The sequence below is a fragment of the Crotalus tigris genome, unplaced genomic scaffold (assembly GCF_016545835.1).
Source record: "Crotalus tigris isolate CLP2741 ecotype Arizona unplaced genomic scaffold, ASM1654583v1 scf7180000018970.2248101, whole genome shotgun sequence".
In the NCBI taxonomy this organism is placed as follows: Eukaryota; Metazoa; Chordata; class Lepidosauria; order Squamata; family Viperidae; genus Crotalus; species Crotalus tigris.
Window position 1 is genome coordinate 1,423,305 of NW_024097302.1, and position 22,043 is coordinate 1,445,347.

The window sequence follows — 22,043 nt, forward strand, 5'->3', positions numbered from 1 at the left end:
TTTAACATAAACCACAACGATAAGGAAATGATGAAATAGCTATTGCAAAATAACAACCAAACCCCAGTATGTAAATCACATGGTTCACTGCTTGAATAACAAACTTCTCCATATATATATGCTAAAGGTTAAAATCTGTGTTTAAAAACAATATACATTAGGGTTACATCTTAAACTTAGCATTTGCTTTTGGATCTCAGCAATACTATTTTGGAATCAAGACAACTGATTTAGTTCTGAATTATAATTATTTTACATTTTACGTTTTTTTTTTTCAGATAGTAGGCAGAAAAAAGTTAATCTACATGGGAAGTAATAAAAGTGAGCATTCATTCATATATTCATTCATTTATTTATTTTCATGAAAGAAAGTTGTGATTTTAATCTTCTGTAGCTCAAACACCCAGTTCCAAGTCTTCCAATTCCTTTAGAAGTATAGCCTCTTTCTGAATTTTCTCCATCTATAATATAGACATAAGACAATCTTACTTAGTATACATAATGAAAAAATAGTATAAAGTATAATCAATAATTATTTACAAATGTATCAGATTTAGGAATTCAGGTGATGTACAAATTATAGACAACTCTGTTAACTTAAGAATATGAGAAGCATACCTGATTTTTCTCTAGCTGTTTACCTGCAGCAGCCTGCTCTTTCAGCTGTTCAATAGCCTTGAGTTTCTGTAGTTCAGAAAGCATGGTTAAAAGGAGGGCAGAAACAACAAATTTAATTTGTTTTCTGTGGTGCATGCACATATGTGGAAAACTTTATGATTTTTTTACTGAGCCAAAAGAGAATCCTCCAGGTTACCAATGTCTTTACATTCCTTTCCAAAATACACTACACTAAAAAAAAAAAAAAATTTCAATTGGTTTAATATAAAGCAGATTCTTAAGTCCCTAGAAAATAAAATCCAAACTTCCTACCTCTCTCCTTTGGTTGCACAAACACACATAAGACTCATATATAACATTCAACTGTTTAATTTTGGTTTACTCCCATTTTTGCAACCTGCAGCACCCAACCTAGTCAAAATGCAGATTTTGGACAGCACAATTTTTGCAGTTTGGGGACAACATGATATTTTCATAATGCTTACACCAATTTTGGACCTTGGCACTGCCTCAATTCAAAATATCCAGGCCCATGAGTGTAGTCCTACCCAAACCATTGACTTTACTACACCACAGCTATACCCTTGTGGTCTGAGAAAGTAAGAGAGATAAAAATGATGACAATAATAGCAAAAGTATACTTCCCATTTCCCAGTCAAAAAAAGGGTTGTATCTCCTAGCTTGTGAACTAAATTGCTGTAGTTTATAAACCAGGAATTATGGTTTATCATATGTGAACCCAGTCAATTTTAGCCTAATCAATAAATATAGTCTCAGATAAACCTTTAAATATAATTGGGGAGTAATTTTTCTATTATGTACTCTTTGATATCCTTGTTTAAAGTTAATGAAAGTCTCCATGATTTAAGGTTTATCCACTAGCCCCTTTTACAAGCACTGTTCTTTCAAACATAGGGAAGGGATAGATGCAGCAAGGAAAATCTCAAGATAAAACACCATCCTTTTGTTGTTGTTCTTGTTGCAAACCTGAAAAAACATCCATTCTTGTTCTGTGTCTTTCTGAAAAGAAATTAACATTTTCTGCCTTGAGGGCTACTTTTGGCCTTTGAATATCACGCTAGAGGCCATACTCCCAAAATTTGTGAGAAGCACTAGGTTAGAAATAAATGTAATTTTAATTTATATTTAATTAACCTTAACTATAATAATTACAATTACTTCACCTATTTATCATATTGAAAAATGTACAAATAATTGCAGGGCATCTACAGGGATGAAGGGGTTTCAAAAAATTCAAGATGGCAGCCATAATGACAATTTTACTGGCCATATTTTTGATGCTGAATACTTGGAAGTCTTTGGATGCTGTACACACATTTTCAGGGGCCACATATGGTCCTAGGGCCTCATATTATGTACCTTGGACTTATAGCTCCAGCTGTTACAATAGTAAGAAAAAGTAAAACAAAGACCACTAATACTACTGTTCAACAAAATGAAATGGGGAAAGGATCTATCAATAGCCTTTGTTTGAAAAAACTATTTACCTTTTTAAGATTTTTTATCTTTTTCTCCAACTCAGGATCTCCGGATATTTCAGAGGATATTGTATTGCTCAATTCATTTTGTACTGGAGGAGCTGAAGTGATTTCCTGGTTCCCTTTAGCTCTCGCCTCCTTTAATGAAATATATCATTAGTTAAAACCAAGGCAGTGATTTTATTAATTATTGAGATGTTTTGAGTTCTAGGCAGTGATTTTATTAATTATTGAGATATTTTGAGTTCTCCAGAATTTCTAACTTTGGCTTATGTCAGTGTTTCTCAACCTTGACAATTTTAAGGCATGTGGACTTCAACTCCCAGAATTCCACAGCTAGCATTGCTGGCTGTGGAATTCTGGGAGTTGAAGTCCACATGCCTTAAAATTGTTAAGGTTGAGAAACACTGGCTTATGTGATAGTGAAAAACTGATCATTTTGAGCTTAATACAAAATTCTATGCAGAATCCTACTAAACAATGATTTACCAAATACCATCTGTTCAAAATGCAATGAATCATGCTTAAGAAAAAAAATAGCTATACCTGTTTAGCCACCTTCTTGGCTTCATGCTTCTTTTGATTTTTAAGTGCGGTTTTAGATAATGGCTTATCACCATTTTTTGACTGTGTTCTCATGTTCTGGGGTGGCTCATCCTCATGCTATGAGGAAGGAAATAAACAAAAAATAATTGATATATAAATAACCAGTTATAATTAACTGGTTCAGAGGCATAGAAAACATAGCAGGTATCTTTCTAAACTCTTCCTTGAAGATGATGGTTACTTACCAGTTTAGTACTAGTTACAGGTTTATTTCTGAGAGCTGGAGGTCTATAGGCTGGGGCAGTCTTTGGTTCCTCATTTAACACTTTGCTTGGAACAGCATGGTATGTTACTGGCTTTGCTGGAAATACTCCATCCAAAAAGGGTTGCCAACTAACTTGCCAAAGTTCTGCATTTGGCTGAACTTCGTATCTGTATAAGACAGAGCCAGTATAATGCCAGATCTTGAATCCATTCCCAACTCGTAGCCTTGGAGAACATGTAGCTGTTACTATATGCTCTCCATCAGGGCACCAAGCAAAATATGTAGAATCAGAGGCCTGTGGTTTGGAAATAAGTTTGTAGTTTTTAACATCCCATACATCGAGTTGTCCACTAAGATTCCCAAATCCAGCTAATACTAAGATTTGTCCTTGAGGACTGTAGTAGACAGCATTGTGTGGACCAGTCCCAAAATCAAATACAGGATCACATTTTAGATTGAAGATAGTAGATTTAGCAGGCATGAAACCATACACAACGCAGAACTCTGTGGCATTGGGATTCCAAGCTGCATCATAAATTGGACCGTTTTTTGCTGCACAGAAAAAAAAAATAGCTGAAATTGTAAAACAACATCTAAGTTGTTGAGAAACAAGTAAAATAAAAACCTAAACTTAACACAAATTACAGTTTACAATTGTTCAATGAAATCATAAGTGCTACTACATTTTGGTAATAAATGTTAGTTAAAAGCCAAATAGGAAGGAGGAGAGGCAGGATACATGGGAACAAAAAATTAAATGCAGCAAGCCAGGCTAGTTTTCTCATTTAGCAAACTGAAAATGATTTTTTGCCAACTTGAACTGTTTTAAGAAGCTAAGCCCCAATCTGTGATTTTAAATAAACTCAAAATTAAATTATGCACACTTGTGTCTGTAAAGTGTTGAGAATCTAGAGACTACAATATATTTAGTTAAAATTATATTTAAAATTGTGCTGGCCTGTATGAGACTATAATATTTCTTTGCAACTAAGGTTAGCTACAGCTCTCCTGTTTTCTGTTCAGAATCAATAACTGAGAACCTGGCCAGTGACTGGAGAAACATCTGCCAATTCATCAGCCAAAATATTGCCTAAGTTCCTTGTCCACCTGTCAGTCATAAAAGATTACTGAACAAGGTTACTATAATTTTTTAATATAGTTACATTCATCCTCTACTCTTATTATAGATTGGAAAAAAAGTCTCAATAGGTTTCATAATACGGAACAGTTGCAGAACTCAAGATTATCTACAACTTTGCAATTTTTCAGTAAGTAACTGGAATAGCCCTCTCCATGTGGCTATTTTCTTTTAAATTTGGTTATTATATAAATATGATGAACACTACAATTCAAGGTTTAAAATCTATAGTTTCATTAAATGTAATCATATAGAATAAAAGTAATTAAGCAAAGTCTTTAAAGAGAAGTATTTAAAACTAGTTGGCAGCCCCCGTTTCTCTTTCTAGTGTAATAACTAGAAAGACACTTCTCATGTAGAGTTGGGCTCTCTGTCCCATAAACATCTTTTTTATATAATGGAAATTTTCAATGTAAATCTTACATACTTCACTCCATTTAAGTCAGTAAGTACTGGTTGGTCGTAAGAACTAAATATGGCTCTTTAAAGATGATCTTCAAATTCTCATGGAATTCTCTTTCCCATGTGTTTAAATGCTTTAAAACACATAATATAATTATTACTAGAATCACTTACGTAGTTGTACGACAGCCGTTTCTCCATTGGTTGCTATGTAATGTAGAGTTTGTTCTCCATAGTAAGATGCTCCTGTTTTATCAACTTCTGTACTAGCTATTACAAGCATTGCAGTGGCTATTCAGATGAGGGGGGGGGAAGGATATTTTTAAAAAGAAGCTACACAGTAATCTATTTAAAAAATAATAATAATAATAAATGTGGCTATATATATCTTGAAGCCTGAAGAGCAATATGATTTTAAAAAACTAGCTTCGGGTAAAGAAGACTATTTTAACCCCAGAATTTTTCTGTGTTTCTTCTAAATCATAATTTGTAGCTGATGCCCTCTGACTGTTGGACTACAATTTCCAGGGAATGCAATGGCTGGAAATTATGAACATAGTTCTTAAATATAACTCCAAAGGGCCCAAGTTAGGAAAAGGTGCTTTGGCTTCTCCTCCAAATTCTTATTCATAAAACAGAGTCTGTACTATGGGAACATTCAGAAATATTTTCTCAATGTATTCTGAAGAATAAGCGTACAGAGAATCACTGTATGTTAGAGTTATACAGAATGTGACTGACAAAGCATAATACCAAGTATAAATGTCATTTTGGCATTTTGATTATTCAAGCCTATATACTGAATACATGTTCAAGAAAAAAAAAGTAGACTGAAATTTTCTCAAATAAAGACAAAGCTTTTTCTAAAAAAAAAATACCTTTGCTATTCCACAGCATTTTCACCTTATCAGCTTTAAAGAAGCTTTTGTTTGCCAATGCAGATTGTGAGCCTTCAAAGTTAGGATATTGGTAAAGTCTTACAAAAGATGGGGCTCCTTTGCTTCCAGGAACATAAACAGCCACCTGTATTGATAAGATGTGAAATATCTGTTAAAATAAATATTAAAAGTAGGTATGTTCTAAAATCTGGATGAAATTAAAATTGTACCAGGGTAAGAATTCAAAAGAAAGCACCTTGGTTGGCTGATCTCCTGGTGACAACACAAAATCATTGATTTTTTGCAGATGAAGTTTATTTGCAATTGTACCTGCAAAAATCACCATCCTCAAGTTAACAAAATTCAAACAAAAACTTTTGTGAATTGTTAGGTAGCCCTGCCTATAGGTTTCAGCACGTAATAAGTAAATAACAGTTATAAAATACTGTATGTTGTATACAGGGCATATTTGCTACTTTAAAATATTTTACATGAATTATATATCTTTACAAGTATGAGAAAATAAATGACTATAAATTTTATCTCAAACAGGCTACATTTAATGTAAATCTTGTAATATAAAATCTTTTAAAACTTAAAATGGTTGCACTTTAGATAAAATATCACTATAGCAAAAATGCTAGAGGTAAATTGATAACATAAAAAGATAAAAGTAAAATTTCATATTACAGATAGTCCTTGACTTACAATAGTTCATTTAGTGACCAAAGTTACAATGGTATTGAAAAAAGTGATGAATGATTGTTTTTCACACTTATGACTGTTAAAGCAGAGGTTCCCAACCTTTTGGGCACCAGGGACTGGTGCCATGGAGAAAGGTTTTTCCACGGACCAGAGGGGTGTGTGGTTTTGAATACTGCTTGCATCCTGAGGATGGAGCTTTGCTTGTTTGTGCAGCCTGCTTGCTGGCATGCTGCGGATCGGTGCCGGTCCACGGACCGGGGGTTGGGAACCTCTGTGTTAAAGCATCCTTGTGGTCACACGATCAAAATTCAGATGTTTGGCAAGTAACTGATATTTATGACGATTACATTGTCCCGAGGTCAAGTGATCACCTTTTGCAAGCAAAGTCAATGTGGAAGCCACTTAACAATCATGTAACTAACTTATTGACTGCAGTAATTCACTTAACAACTATGGCAAGAAAGATAATAAAATGGGCAAAACTCAGTTAACTGTCTCAATTAGGAACAGAAATATTGGGCTCAATTTGCTCGTAAGTCGAGGACTACCTATACTTAATGAAATTTCAGAACTGTATTAAAGACTAAAGGTGGGAACTGCAGTAAAGCAAGCAGCTGAAAACATAAGAAAATCATGAAAAGATTAAACATGGAATGTTTATCTAAAGAACAAGAAAGAACTTGCATACTGAAGTCGTTGTTTTCAAAGAAATGAAGTTCATTGTTAACACTCCTGGCACACAGGCTTTCATCATCTGACCAGCAAGGACACCTAATGATTAGATAGTGGGGTGGAGTGGAATAAATATTAAAACTAACACCTGGTAGTTGTGGTCTTCATAAAAAGTATTTTTAACAATATTTTTAAAAAGCAGATTTAAAAAAAATACCATTGGAAGATATATTTTAAGTTATAAATGTGTAAGGCAAATTCTAAATCTAATCATTACTTATTATATTTTCAAATGTCCCTATGAATATGTTATCTGAAAATAAGTTACATTAAAATTAAAAAAAAATCAATGCTTAAAAAAAGAGAGGACGTGCATGGAGAACACAGCTTATGGAACCCTTTTTTATCCTTTTACCAATAATGACCATAGGATCAATCTTTATCTACTTCTGTACAATGAAGTGATATATTATGTCATTTACATGTGTATTGCTGTATTTGCTTAGACACATGCACTTGGAAGCACAGGGCAGGATGTACACAATTTCTTCTGGGACATGTGACTAGGAGGGATAGGTATTTAGAACAAAACTGATAGAAATTTTTTGAGTAGCTGCCCGTAAGCAAGCCTTGGGACAATATATTTGGAATTTTTGTCCCCCCAACCCACACACCATTTCCAACTCAATTTTTCTTTTGCTGGCTTCTCTTGCAGACCAAATTTGGTCTTGTGTTCAGCTTTGTAGAATTACTGTGTTGAGAGATAGAAAGACAGAGATCTAAGCAACTTTTGCAGAGTTGAAAAACTTATTAATTAGATATTCTGGTGTTTTCAAATACCATGTTCTAAATAATAAAACTCATTGAAATACTTACCAGTTCTGTGACTTTTTCTGGATGAATGACTTCAAGCATTTTCCATTTTTCACACTGAAAAGTTGAAGGTTGGGTTCCCCTGCACCATCTTTTGCGGCTACAACATACCAAATGCATACATTATACCAACATCTCCAAAATCATCTCTGTTCCTCTGCAATATACCATTGGTCCAGGTGACATTTTGTTGCAAACCTTTCATAGAAAAGTAGCATTTTTCCCCTACTGGTCCCATTTTGTCAAGTACAAAGTAATATTTTTGGCATCAAAAAAGTGACAGCTTTTTTCCTCTCAAACCAAAATTATCCATTCTTGCCACTGTAAGATGAAGTTCACTATCCTACTGGATAAGGCAATCCTCAGTTGTCAACCCCTTTGCAGACAGAAAGGTATTATTTATGTATTTGAAGAATGATGTATGCTTGAACTTAAACTTTTTCTGCAATATTATCTTAACTGCCAAGGTAGTGGAGGTAATGGTGAGAATAGGTGGCATTATAAATCATAAAACAATTTCCTTTTTTTGTCTTTGCAATTAATAGCAAAGCCATTTTGTAAAACAGTGCAGCATAAAAAAAGTTAATCACTTTCTTCCTATCCCACCTTTAGAAAAAGGAAATAATATCATATATGGTTAGGCCCTGGGGGCCTGGATTGTTTTTTGAGTGTAGAAGTGTATAGATCAGTGATTCTCACCTGTGGATCGGGACCCCATTTGGGGTCGAATGACCATTTCACGGGGGTCGCCAAACAAGGCTGTCCGCCATTTTTTCCCCTTTTCTTTGGCCACGCCCCTGGCACCCAGTGATGTATAAGTGGTTGGGGGTCACCACAACATGGGGAACTGTATTATGGGGTCATGGCATTAGAAAGGTTGAGAACTACTGGTATAGATACATGGAAATGTACAGTACATCTTCAAATATTTTTATTTATTAAATTTCTATGTTACCCATCTTCCCTACATGGTGACTGTGGGTTGTGCAGAAATTTAATACCTGAAGAATATTGCACAGAAGAAAATCAGTACATCTTCTCTACTGTCCCAGAGTTGTATTTAAGTTACAGGAAATCAATGTTAGGCACAAAAACTAACCATAAGCTATTCAAATATGGAATCATTTAGAGATCTTGAATTTGCCATGGTGACTATGATTTGCAAGAATAGGATTCATTCTTTTTAACATCATTATTACATTAATTTTCTACAACACTATCATTTCAGAATGTGCAGAGAAAAAAATAACAAATCTCTGTCCAGAGGAACTTGCACACCAAATCAAACATTTCGGGGCAGTACAATGAGAGGTTAGAAAAAGAAAACATAAGCTCATACACATGTCTTTGCTGCTTTGGAATGAATCTCTTTTCCTCAGAGATTCCATATTTTTATTGTTCCAGTTCAGAACAAAAAAAAATAATCTACTCAAGCATTATATTATTCAAAATTAGCATGGTTGCTGCCAGGTTTGCAATAGCTGGAGAATACACAAGAATACTTACTTGTATAAAGCTGCCATGTCACCAGGACATTGCTCTTTGGAGAGAATTCAAGGCAAACTGCCTTTGGCAGATCAAAAGAATGCAGCAGGTTTTGGCTGTTGACATTTACAATGTTTACTCTGGAACCAAAAAAGGTCAGCTCAGTCAAGCTTGATTACTCTGGTTAATTAATAGCTATTTAGCTGTTCCTTCTAAATCAGCTCAATTCCCAATCACAGAAAACAGATTCATTCTTCCACTTACTATGTTGCTTGGTATTTCATCTACGCAGTAATTCAGAAAGCATCAAAACATAATTAGAATTAAAATACAGAACTCCAAACTTTCCAAAACTTGTACACATGCATTTCACTAAAATGTCCTTGAGAGTCAAGGTATGTAGACATCATTTCCAATCTGATACACCACATTTCCCCTTTTCCACATGGCCAAAGAAAACAATATCTATAGTAATAGGAACCTTGGGTACAATTCTAAAAATCTGGAGCACCACTTGAATACTATCAGTCAATTGCAAAAGGCAGTTTTACTTAGAACAGCTTACATTCTGTGACAATACAATACCATTAACACCTCAAACAACATCTGCCTATCCCAGGTTCTTGAGAAGGGCTTGATAGATAAAAATGCCAAATCCAAACTAAACATCTGGTTGACCAACTATAATTTATGAAATTTATATTTCACCCAACTCCCAGCAATTCTTGGTGACCTACAATTATTAAAAACATTTTAAAAAATACAAAACCCACTTAAAAAACAGCATATGATGATAACTAGGAGGGGAACAAAAAGGAAGAAAGGGAATCAATTATCTTTGCTAAAGGCCTCAGCAAATAGCCAGTCTTTAGGGTTCTTTGAAATACTAATAAGGTGGGAATCATTTGAATTTCGAACTTCATTCCAGAAGACAGGTGCTGTTGCAGAGAACGTGTGCTTCCGGGGGTTCAGAGACATGGCATTGTTTAACTGATGAAACCCAGAGTGCACAACCATGCTAATTAGAATTAGCCAGGCAAATACTATGGGAGACAGTCCCAAGCATTTAATATAATGAGTGGAAACCACAAAACCCAACTCTTTACACTCATTACATCATTGTGTGATATATTAAAACCTAAGAGAAGTTTGCAAAATGTATCTCAGTTAATCTTACCACTAGAGTACTTTATGAAAATTTATTTCCGTATTCATTAGTTTATTCATTTAATGAATATGGTTACCCATCTGAAATTCATGACTCTGAGCTAATAACAGTTAAAAATACTATAAAAATGTGTAAAAAAAATGTAATCAGCAAATGTGATGAAAACAACACAAATCAACATAGCCACTGCAGATTTTGTCACAAATCTGGATCCCAAGCCCAATGATAAAACAAAGTCTTGCAAAAGGCCAGCAGGGTTGCGGCAATCTAAAATGTTTGAGAAGAGGATGTTCCAAAGGGCAGGTGCCATAATAGAAAAGTGTCTCTTCCTGGGCCCTGCCATTCACATTTCCTGATAGATAGAACCCAGAGCATACTCTGCTGCCAGACCTAATGGGACAGGTAGACCTAATTGGGGAAAGAACACTGTACTACCTATATAAAATTAAACAGAGAAGTACACTACTTATCCAAAATACCATAATCATATAAAAATAATTGGTACTCACATTCCACCAAAGTATAGATAGTCCTCAACTTACAACCGGTCCCTTAAAACATGACTCTGCTTATTGGCATGGAGATCTGTTGGGGACGTTCCATAACTGGAGGTGGAAATGGGTCCACTTCTGCCTATTTTATGTTAGTTCCTTCCTTTGTTAATTTTTGTTAATATTTGCCATTTTTATAATTTCAATATTTGGAATTGTTTTATCTTGTAGGCCACCCAGAATCGATTGATAGTGCGATAGGCAGTGTACAAATTTAATAAATAAATAAATATACCAGTATAGCAGAGTCCATTATATCTTTTCCCATTTCTAATATATCAATTAATAAATGTAAATATCATTTTTTTATAAAATAAAATCTTAGAATTCACATAATTAATGAAATAGGCCCATCGCTAGCACAGAATTTATGATCTTTGCCTGGTTTTAAAATCAATCTTATATATATGTCATAAAAGGTTACAAATCTCACAGAAAAATGTAACCTCACATGTGCTATGCTATTTTGAAAAAGATTTGATCATGATTTTCATCCAAGACAAATTCCTTAGAAGCGAAATGAAACAGAATATATTTCACAGATTGCAAATGTCACAATAATACTTTATAATAGTATGCAAAATACTTTCCTACTGGAGGGAGTATCTGGCTAAAACTAATGAGCTTATTTAAAGCAATGTTTTAATATATATTATTACATATAAAAACACCCAAAACATAGAAAAAAACTAACTTTTCTCCATTGCCCAATGCAAAAAATGATCCATCTCTGCTGAAAGTAAACACTTTTGCATTTTTCCCAGAATCCCTGAAAGCAAAAACAAAAATAAATTAGAATTCAAAGAAAAAACAAAATTATTTAGATGAAATATAAAGTATCAATTTTAGAAAATGCTTCCAACAATAATTTTGTTATTATTTTGATATAAAAGAAATCAATCAATCAATCTGTTTATTACAGCCATAAGGCCAGACATAATCAAAATATAACAGCAGTGACCATTTTACTTCCATATTTATAGAATATAAAACCATCAAACAATCAATGTAATATAATCCGAAATTCTCAAAATAAAACATCATATTAAAATTTTTCAGACCTTGATAATGTGCCACCTTAAGTATTGTGCAAATGGTGACACAAAATTGGGCAACCTGAATTGATATTTTCGGATCCTTATCTGAAAGTAGCAACTTTAGATAAAATTCATATCCCCTACCTGGAAATTTCTTCAATATCGGATATATAAGAATCTGTCTAGAGTCTTTATATAAAGAACAATGAAGCAACATATGGCTTACTGTTTCTATAGAGCCATCACCACATGGACACAACCGAAGGTGCATAGGAATACCCTTAAATCGTCCAAAAAGGACTGTCGAGGGCAACGCATCCAGCCTGGCTAAGGTGAAAGCTTTACGAAATTTCAAAATTGTAATGGAAAATAGATAAGAAGCTGGGAAGAATCCTTCTGGAAGCAAGTGACAAATATTGGAATGTGCCACCTTAAGTTTGTTTAAAGATCAATACGTTGTTTCAAGGCAGTTCTAGCATTATCAAATCCTAATGAACACAGACTTTCCATCACCACATGGACACAACCGAAGGTGCATAGGAATACCCTTAAATCGTCCAAAAAGGACTGTCGAGGGCAACGCATCCAGCCTGGCTAAGGTGAAAGCTTTACGAAATTTCAAAATTGTAATGGAAAATAGATAAGAAGCTGGGAAGAATCCTTCTGGAAGCAAGTGATAAATATTGGAATGTGCCACCTTAAGTTTGTTTAAAGATCAATACGTTGTTTCAAGGCAGTTCTAGCATTATCAAATCCTAATGAACACAGACTTTCCATAGAGAAGCCCAGCGATTTAATTTTATCTAGTGCTTTTTTTTTCCCCACGACGATTTAAAATGGTCTATAAATACTAACGGGGCTAACCCTACAGGCATCAAAATTAACTTTAGCCAAAAGGTAAGTAGAAGGAACCATGCTCTAGCTTCCAATGAAACTAAACCTATTTCCACCCGTGGGATGGCATTTTTAATACTTTTACCATCAGTATGGCTCTAATAAACTTATTTTGAATAATTTCAATAGCATTAAGCTTTGCAAGTGAACATATTTGCAAGCCATAGAGGAACTGAAAGACTGCCTTAGCTTGGAAAACCTTACAAGCTGCCAGGATGTAGTAAGCTCCTTTAGAATGATAACATTTTATGATAGCTGATGAGGTGCGCTGTGCAACACTTGCCTGATAAAGAAAGTGAGTATGCCAGTATAGGGAGGCATGGAACTGCACTCCAAGATATTTATAGATACGCACCTGTTCAATTGGAGTCCCATCAATTTGCCATTTATGGATCTTATGATGGTAAGAGGCAAATACTAAAACTTTAGTTTTTTCATGATTTATTAATAGTTTGTATTCTAAGCAAAATAAAGCTAGTGCCCTAAGTTCTTTTCTCATTCCCATCTGAGAAGAGGACAAAATAAGTATATCATCAGCATACAATAGTGATGGAATTGCACGATCAGCCAAGATAGGTGGATGATGGGCTGGATCAGCAAGCACTTGCATTATTGGAAATTAAAAAGTAGTGGAACTAATATGCAACCTTGTCTTACACCTTTGTAAGTTGGAACTACTTTAGATAAATGTCCCCAGGGGGAGCATCTGATTTTTAGAGAAGTATTTGAATAGAGCGACTGAATGAGAACCAACAGCCTTTTATCAATCGTGGAATGTCTTAGACTATACCACAATCTGTCCCTTGGTATTAGATCAAAAGCTGACTTAAAATCAACAAAAGTTGCACAAAGAAAATGAGAGGGGGTAGAATATTTTTCAGCCAAATGGTGCAGAATTAGACAATGATCCAGTGTTGAACGTTCCTCCCTAAATCCGGCCTGATCTTCAGCAATAATATTTTCATTTTGTATCCAATCCACTAACTTTGTATATAAAAATCTGGCATAGAGTTTATTTATTGTGTTTAATAAACTAATAGGCCTATAGTTTACAGGGTCAAGTCTACTTCCTTTATTTTTGTATATCAGTACTACAATCGCCTGATTCCAATCAGGTGGAAAATGTTCTATGTTATTAATATGAGTGAATAGGATGGCTAAAATTGGGGCCCACCAGTCTTTATTTTCCCTTATTAATTCTGGGGAGATAAGATATAAAAGAAATAAATATTATGATCAGACAAAAACAGAGGTGAAATAAGCCAGATGAGATATATCTCCCACCCAAAACAGAACCAAATGCAGATTCAAGTATGCTTTCCAATATTACAATGGTATGCCAATAATATGCTTGTTTCATTTCTGTGCTCAGATATGTGAACAAAGAAAGATGCTAACAATTTAACTTAGATACTTTTTTCGATATGTGGAATTGTTTCATTTTTCATTTAATAACCAAAAATGTCCTGCCCCCCAAAGCTGTAAATTAATAGTCCAAGACATTCTGATTATTACAAAAACCTGAGTAGTATTTGAAGCAGCAACTAGAAATGTACATTCACGTTTATAAAATTTAAGCTCTACTGAACGGTACATCAGGGCATTCCCAATCTCCACATATGCATCTGATAATTTGTGTTTGTTATGGGCATCCTAAAATGTATACATTTAATAAAGCCAAAAATGAAAATACCTTTGAAATGTTGTATGCTCTGTAAAATGAGGTGACCCACGCAACATATAGAGTCCTTCAGATCCTCGTACTAGCAAAACAATGGAATAATAAGTCATATGTTTATTTTGCTTCAAATACATTAATCCTTAGTTTCATACAATAGAGAAAATTCTAAATTAAATGAGCATATTTTGGTTTAATAATAAAATATGAATATATATTTTATGTAATAACCATCCAATCAGTGAAGAAGCAAACCTGAAGCTTCATATTTATTTATCAAATATATATTATGCTCATCTCGCAGCTTGAGACAACTGTGAGCCACTTACAACATGATAAAGCAAATGGATGTAAAAACAATCATAAGTATAAAAAAGATTAAAGTTACAAAAACCATGGGTTTAGAGCAGAGAGGTAGTGGTGGTTTCTGTTACTACATTAGCCACCCCCATCCAACAGTTGCTCTTTTATGGCCCCATGACAACTGGCAGAGCCTGATTTTAAAGCATTTCCTGAAGGCCAGACAGGCAGGGGCAGACCTCACTTCCTGCAGCAATATGTTCCAGAGTGTGGAAAAGGCTCTTTCTTCTCCTGGACCTCAGTGGCAGCAATTCCTTGGCTGATGGGATCCGCAATAGGCCTCTTCTACCAGGATGAGTGGAGCAGGCCAATCCCATTGTGGCAAGGTGGCTCCTGAAATATCTCAGATCTAAGCCACAGAGAGCTTTAAAAATGATGACCAACACCTTCAATCAGACCCGGATCAGATCAGCAGCCAGTGCAGCTCACATATCAGTGATGTTACATGTGCCACACTAGGAGCCTTCAAAACACTACACACTGCTGCATACTCTTGTAACTTCCTAGAGTTGCTTCAAAACACAATGAATGGCTATTAAATTTAATAAGTAAAAAAAAAAAATTCTGGACCAACTGTAGCTTCCTAATACTCTTCAAGGATAGCCCCATGTAAAATGTGTTGCAATAATCCAAACAGGAGATAATGAAGGCATGAAGAATTGAGCACAAAGCCTCACAATACAGAAAGGATGCATAACCTGAAGTTGTGCAAAGACTCTCCAAGCCATGACTGCCATTAACCCCAAGTTGGGGAGTTGGCATGCCTCCAAATACCAGTTAAAGAGGAGTATGTTTTCATTTGCTGCTTATAAGCACCCACAAAGCACCCATCAATCAATCAATATATCGTCCCTGTCATAGAATAATCCAAAATAATCCAACACTTAACAGACCAGTGTTTCCTTTCTGGTAGTACACTTTAGCATCATATAAAGTGAAGGAGAAACTTAATGAACTACACACTCACTATTTGCTCTTAGCACTTTTATTTTTAAGTGCTTTCATACTGGCATAAATCCCAGGGAAGACCAGTGACTTGGAACAAAATTACCTTAAGCAAATATTGAAATCTGTACAAACACATTAATATTACACATCTCATGAAGTGGCATTTACTCTCTAATGTCCCACTGTTAGTTATTTCATTGACATATTAACTCCAGCAAAATAGAAAGTAGTCATTTAAAATTAAGTCTAGCATTAGCTCTGCAGAAATATTTTAAAAGATTACTTATGATGCTGTGTAATTGTGATGCAAACTAATATAAAATATCAAACAATACTGAAAATGAAAAGTACAATAAATGTAAAACCAGTTTAGGTTGGATTCACACGCATCTTCACATGAATGTAATTACATTATCCTATTTTACTTGAGTTCAGAATTAACATAAAAATAGCCCTGCTTCAGGATTTCTGCCAGAGAAAAGCATGGTTACATGCATGACTCCACTCCCTCTCTAACTTTGAGCTCTAAGACTTCTGTAGTGCTTAACTGTTTTCATCTAGGACATTTTCTAAATTGGAGTATAACATGAGACAAAAAGCAAACATTTCATTACCCAAACTACCCATGTTTTCCCAAAAATAATATTAATTTTTGCTCCAAAAGACGCTTAGGGCTTATTTTTCGGTTAGGTCTTATTTTCGGGGAAATACAGTACTAAATACATCCGTCTGGCTGACAATCTTAACTAGGGCTTATTTTGGGGTGGGGCTTATATTACAAGCATCCTGAAATATGCTACGGCTTATTTCCCGGTTGAGTCTTATTTTCGGGGAAACATGGTAGGTAACATCATCAGACTAGCATTATCTAGTTTGGATAATGAAATGTCTGCAAGAAAACAACCAAGCTCAGAAAGCCCTAAGGACCCCTCATTTCAACTCTGAGCTACAGACTCCTTTATTGGCATGCATAAATATGCCAGATGAAAGGGTTAGTGCAGTATCTGACCCACCATAGTCCTAACCAGGAGTTTAGTATCACAGCAAACATCAAGCATTTCGCCATTAGTTAAGTATAGTGAAAGAGAGTTCAGCAGTATCTGATCATCTGGCAAATACCAGTAGGGCCAGACAGGGGTTGGACAATGGAGCCTCTGTAATAAGGATATCTGCCAAACCAAAAAAGAGCCTTTAGGGATTCATGAACAATGTCATTCTGGAGAGTTTCCATTCAAAAAAATGGAGGAAGGAAATTATGTATGTGATAATAGAGAGAGGAAGTTAAAATGGAAAAGATGGGGAAAGCGTCTTGGGTATTAGCATGTTCCAAACCTGACTTATTTATTGCAAAGTGCCAGAGCCACATCAGCATTGTGGTACCCTCGGAGGGGGGGGGGCAGGGAGGCTCCTCTGAGTGCTGCTTCTGGCATGCAAAAACCGGAGGCAAAAAATGGGCCACCATGCTTCAAGATGCAAAAATGGCCGCCACCGTGCAGATACAAAGTGCTGCATCACATAAGAACGGGGCAGGGCTAGTGACTATCATGCAGGCACTAGCCCCACCCCATTTGCAGTGTGTCAATGCTCACGGCCCCATGTGCGCATGCACGCATGTAAAATGCTTCCCCCTCCCTTTTCTTCCAGTCCACCAATCGACAATGGTTGGTGACCTCTGCTCTACCACCTCTACTCAAGTTTGCTAGTCTGCCGCTTTGCTTCCTTTGTGCTGGGTGGGGCTCCGGCTTCGAGTGGCGGTGGTGGCCTAATGGACCTGCTGCTGGAGGCGATGGTGCACATGCCAATAGAGAGGGCTCTGAGTGCTGCCTCTGGCACACGTGCCATAGGTGCGCCACCACTGATCTAGACTCTTTACAGTCTGAATGAACATAAATGTGCTGAGTGAGCATAAATGAATATTTTGGGTACATACAATGCATTTAGTAATGTTTGTAAACTTAAAACTATCGTTCTTCAAAAAGTAACTTTTTCCTGTCATGGCTGAATCCAGACTCTTTGACAAAATGACTGATGGAATGCAAGGATGTCCGAAATTTCAGATAGCTCCCTCGAGAGATACTTCTGTCTGCAGCTAAGCCCTTGTATAAACAGGCAATCGAATGCTCTTCCCCAACGACTCTTTCCCTTTAGAAGCCTACGTTAGCCATGCACGTAATACCAAAAGTGCTCTACACAGAAGCAGCTCACTGGAGAGGTACACACAGAAAAAAGTGAAGGGTTATTCAAAATCCCGCTAAAAATGCCACAAGTGTGTGACGTTCTCAGGCCTCTACCAGACTTCACAACAAGGCTTACAATGAGAACCATCTTGGCAGAGAACGGGTCTGGTTGATTTATTCTGAACCCACCTGCCAAGAGCGGCGTGGGAGGCGCCATCTTTATCCGGATGCGGCACTTGTCCTTCCGGGTGGCGCACAACGGGTCACAGCAAAAAACTGTACACGTCTGCTCTGCCCTCCATCGCCAGCTCAATAGCGGAGTTTTTTTCCGGGTGACGTGTAGCAAGCTGAAGGGGAGGATAGGAGAGGGCCATGGATCACATGGCCACGATAAAGCTTCGCCATAGGCTCCTCAAGTGAGCTCAGCGCCCATTGGACAATGACAATAGACGGAGGGAGTTCCGTGAACTACGCTTTTCATGCGAAAGGGTGAACAGCGGAGGCTCGAGGACAGTCTCGCTTCCGGGGGACGGCCCTCCCGCCCGCTTCTCCGCCGCTGGGCAACGCGCTTCCGGAGGGTGGGATCTGCGTGAAGGGCAGTTGCTGCTTACGCGGCGGCTTGGCTGGGAAGAACCCGAGAGGCGAGGTGGACGGTCTTCCCGTGATCCCCGGCGCGGAGCTTCCACAGCCCGAGAGCGGCGTCGCTCGGCGAGTACAGACGGAGGCGGCGACGGGGACAGCAACAGCAGTCAAGATGGTGGCAAAACAGCGGATCCGGATGGCCAACGAGAAGCACAGCAAAAACATCACGCAGCGCGGCAACGTGGCCAAGACCTCGGTAGGGGCCCGTCGCAGCCCTGTCTTTCTCCGGCGTCTCGGGGCACGTCTGCTTGCTCCCTTTCCCGCAGCAACCCGCAGCTCTCGGCGGGCCGGTACCCCCTTCCCTTCTCCCAGCGAGATAGAAAGGAGCCGGAGGAGCCTGTCTTTAAGGCAGCCGAGCCACCCGCCAGGCTTCCCCCCTCGCTCCACGTCTCTTTGCTTCGGCGACCCTCCCCGGCTTGGTAATCCTGGGAGGGTTTCTGGCGGGGCGGGGGGCGCGGGTTTGTGCCCAAGGCGGCTGCGAGGTTTCCGTTCCTCTAACCCTCGGTGTCTCTCCCTGCAGAGAAACGCCCCCGAGGAGAAGGCATCGGTGGGGCCGTGGCTGCTGGCGTTGTTCATCTTCGTGGTTTGCGGTTCGGGTAAGTGTCTGTGCTGGCTGCAGCTGGGGAGGTCAGGTTTTCCCCAGGAATTGAAAGCGGTGCTGGCTTTGCCGGAGGAGGCGAGCGAGTCCCATTGCAACACGGAGGCGTCTTTGATTATGATCCAGATCAGGCAGGGATGGGAAATGCTTAGAATATATGAACATTTCAGCGGTAAAGAAGAAATAGTCACAAACGGAGGTCTTCCCTCACTGCGAAAACAAGAATTGAAACCAGCGTTTCAAGAAAACAAATATGACATTGCCTCTGACAGGCTTTCAGGTGAAGATGTTGGTGCATTTAGGAGCTAGTAGAGAAGACTTTATTGCTGCAATAGTTAATACTTTACAATTATTTGGCAATCAGAATATATGATGCTGATGTGTACTTTTCTAATTTATAAGCTCCTTGGCCTAGGGTACTCTTTGGTCAAGCTTTTTTTTAAAATAAGCTTACACTGATCTTTATCTAATTCTGTAAAATTTGTATGTAAGCAACCTCTGAATGTTCATTTCACAATGCATTTCTAATCGCTTCATTGAAAATAACAGGCTTCCTGTATACCAGATGGCTCAGGACAAAGCTTTGCAAAAAAAAAAAAAAGAATGAAAACTTATGCAGAGTAGTCTCAAGCACTGTCATTAAGGGGGTCATGTGATCATTCACCTGTGCCTTTTATCAGCTTTCAACTTTGTTTACCATTACAAATTATGTAAGACTTTATGACTTTCATTTCATGATGCTAGACTTTATATTTTAATTTTTATAATGTTCTTTCATTTTTAATAATTTTATTTTTATGATTGTTTTATATATTGGTTTTTATTGTTATATGCCTCACTCTTCTGTGAGGTGACCAACCATATAAATGTGATAAATATCTACTTTCCAAATATCCCTGGCAAAATTACATAAGGAGCACCTTACACTAGAACTTTAACTGTTAGATGGTTTGTTCACTCATTAATCAGATATTTATAAAAATAGGCAACACATATTGGAAAATAGTACTGTACTATAAAAATCTGAATTTGCAATATTGTAATCTACACATTTAATAGTAGAACTTTGTACACTCCAATAACTTGTTTACATGTTATTAATGTGTGAATTAATGTCATATTTGAGGGGATTATTTTATTTCTATAGTATTTTTCCTCTTAGAAAAACTCAGAGCGATAAACAAATGATAGACCGTTGAAATAGGGGTCCTTTCAGATAAGGGAGTTAACCTAACTAAAAAGGCATGTGCCATTTGATGAATGCTAATATTCTTTGCTTAGTAATACTTTTTTGTTTTGTTTTATAGCAATCTTCCAGATTATTCAGAGTATCAGGATGGGCATGTGAAAGAGTTGATCTTTAAACAAGAAATTTTCTCCTGTGAACTATGAACTCTCATTCCTAATGGTCGATAACTTGGAATTTAAATTTCCTGTCGTCTTGCTTCTGAAGAACTGTCCATGTTGGCCACATGTCATTCCAGGTTTTTTTCACAAATCATTCCAGGTTTTCTAGTCCATGCCACAGTGCCTTGAAAAAGCACCACATGTATAAAGCAATAAAGAATTATTGTTAACTTAAAATGGTGGACCTACTTATTCTGTGAATCAAATTCATGATTTATGTTGATATTAAAGTATCATATAAAGTATATTTTAAAATATAATCAGTGTAGATAGTGATTGCATCATTTGTAAACACTGATTTTTGTTAATCTTCTGTATAAATGGAAGTGTTTTATTTAAAAGAAAAGTGAAACTTATTAAATGGTAACTGTATAACTAGCTTAAAGCACATTCATGCAGTTCAGTTAAAGGATGCCTGCTGTGTTTTTTTGCTTATCTAAAGGCCATCTTGTATATCTGTAGCTTAGCTTTAGTGTAGCATGTGGCGATTTAATTATAAATCTAGTAGAATACCTTATCCTATGCTTCTTTTGGATCCTGTTTTATTAAACAATGTAATGTAAAACCAGTGGCTTAATTGACCATAATTTACATAAAAGAACAAAGCTTTTCAGTCTTAAAACGCACCAGACATTTCTCAAAATGCTTAGCTGCTACTGTTAAATTGTATTGAATGTCAGTGTTTCTTATGCCATTATTGCATTGTTGGGTAAAATAATCGTGGGCACAGCTCAGAAGATACATTAGGGTTGTAAATACCACCGCTTGATGTGTTCTACATCAACCATATATTGTTTATACAGACAGCATTAACGCGCATGCAGGCTGAACTGTACCCCACTTCAGCTGTACAAATTAACAGATTAAACATACTGCTGAATCCAAATTTTTATATTGCTGTGACATGAGCCATTTTCTGTAAATTCTACTGCATGTTAATGTAGAAGTCAGTGAAACAATGTAAGGGTAAATGGGTTGCACTTTCACAGGGTAGTAAACCTCAGATTGAAATGTCCTTACCACTATTAACAGCTTCTTGCAAAGCATATAGTGAGGAAAATGCTAAGTTTGGTACTCTATCAGGGAATACCTTATAGATAGGTAACTGGACCACATAATACTTTTTAAAGGGCTGAGTGGAACTTTAACTAGGTAAATGACTCTTAATCCTGAAAAATGGGATGATGGGCAGATTACTGGAAGACTATACTTTGTACTGTTAGCAGTACATTCTGTAAATGGGAAATGCTTGTTTGTAATCTAAGAACAATTTCCAATAAATTACTTTAAAATCTGATATGTGTTAAGTTTTCAAAATCCCTGATTTAATTTGCACAAAGAAAATCCTATATTAGACAGTGTTATTTTTCTGTTCAGTGCCATTTTATGAGCTATAAAGTTCCTTGGCTGGTGATCTCTATATTGATACAAGATTGGTGGTGCAGAACTAAAAATGAGTGGCATAAGGAGAAGACCAGCTTCTACCACAGCCTGAATCTTTT

At 36.7% G+C, this 22,043-nt stretch overlaps 2 protein-coding genes across 2 annotated transcripts; one reads left to right on the forward strand and one right to left on the reverse strand.

Annotated features, from left to right (window-relative positions):
* Positions 1 to 332: 332 nt before the first annotated feature.
* EIF2A (eukaryotic translation initiation factor 2A) lies at positions 333 to 18,238 on the reverse strand. Its single transcript, XM_039357938.1, has 14 exons — positions 18,084 to 18,238; positions 14,425 to 14,494; positions 11,495 to 11,569; positions 9,103 to 9,221; positions 7,600 to 7,696; positions 6,740 to 6,822; positions 5,603 to 5,676; positions 5,347 to 5,491; positions 4,643 to 4,759; positions 2,909 to 3,480; positions 2,664 to 2,780; positions 2,127 to 2,255; positions 619 to 684; positions 333 to 461 (listed from the first exon to the last, which is right to left on the reverse strand). Exons 1-14 carry the CDS (start codon positions 18,109 to 18,111, stop codon positions 396 to 398), a joined length of 1,758 nt encoding a protein of 585 aa, XP_039213872.1. The 5' UTR covers positions 18,112 to 18,238; the 3' UTR covers positions 333 to 395.
* A 179-nt stretch (positions 18,239 to 18,417) lies between these two features.
* Positions 18,418 to 21,838, forward strand: SERP1 (stress associated endoplasmic reticulum protein 1). Its single transcript, XM_039357939.1, has 3 exons — positions 18,418 to 18,732; positions 19,057 to 19,132; positions 20,442 to 21,838. Exons 1-3 carry the CDS (start codon positions 18,649 to 18,651, stop codon positions 20,480 to 20,482), a joined length of 201 nt encoding a protein of 66 aa, XP_039213873.1. The 5' UTR covers positions 18,418 to 18,648; the 3' UTR covers positions 20,483 to 21,838.
* The last annotated feature ends 205 nt before the right edge of the window (positions 21,839 to 22,043 follow it).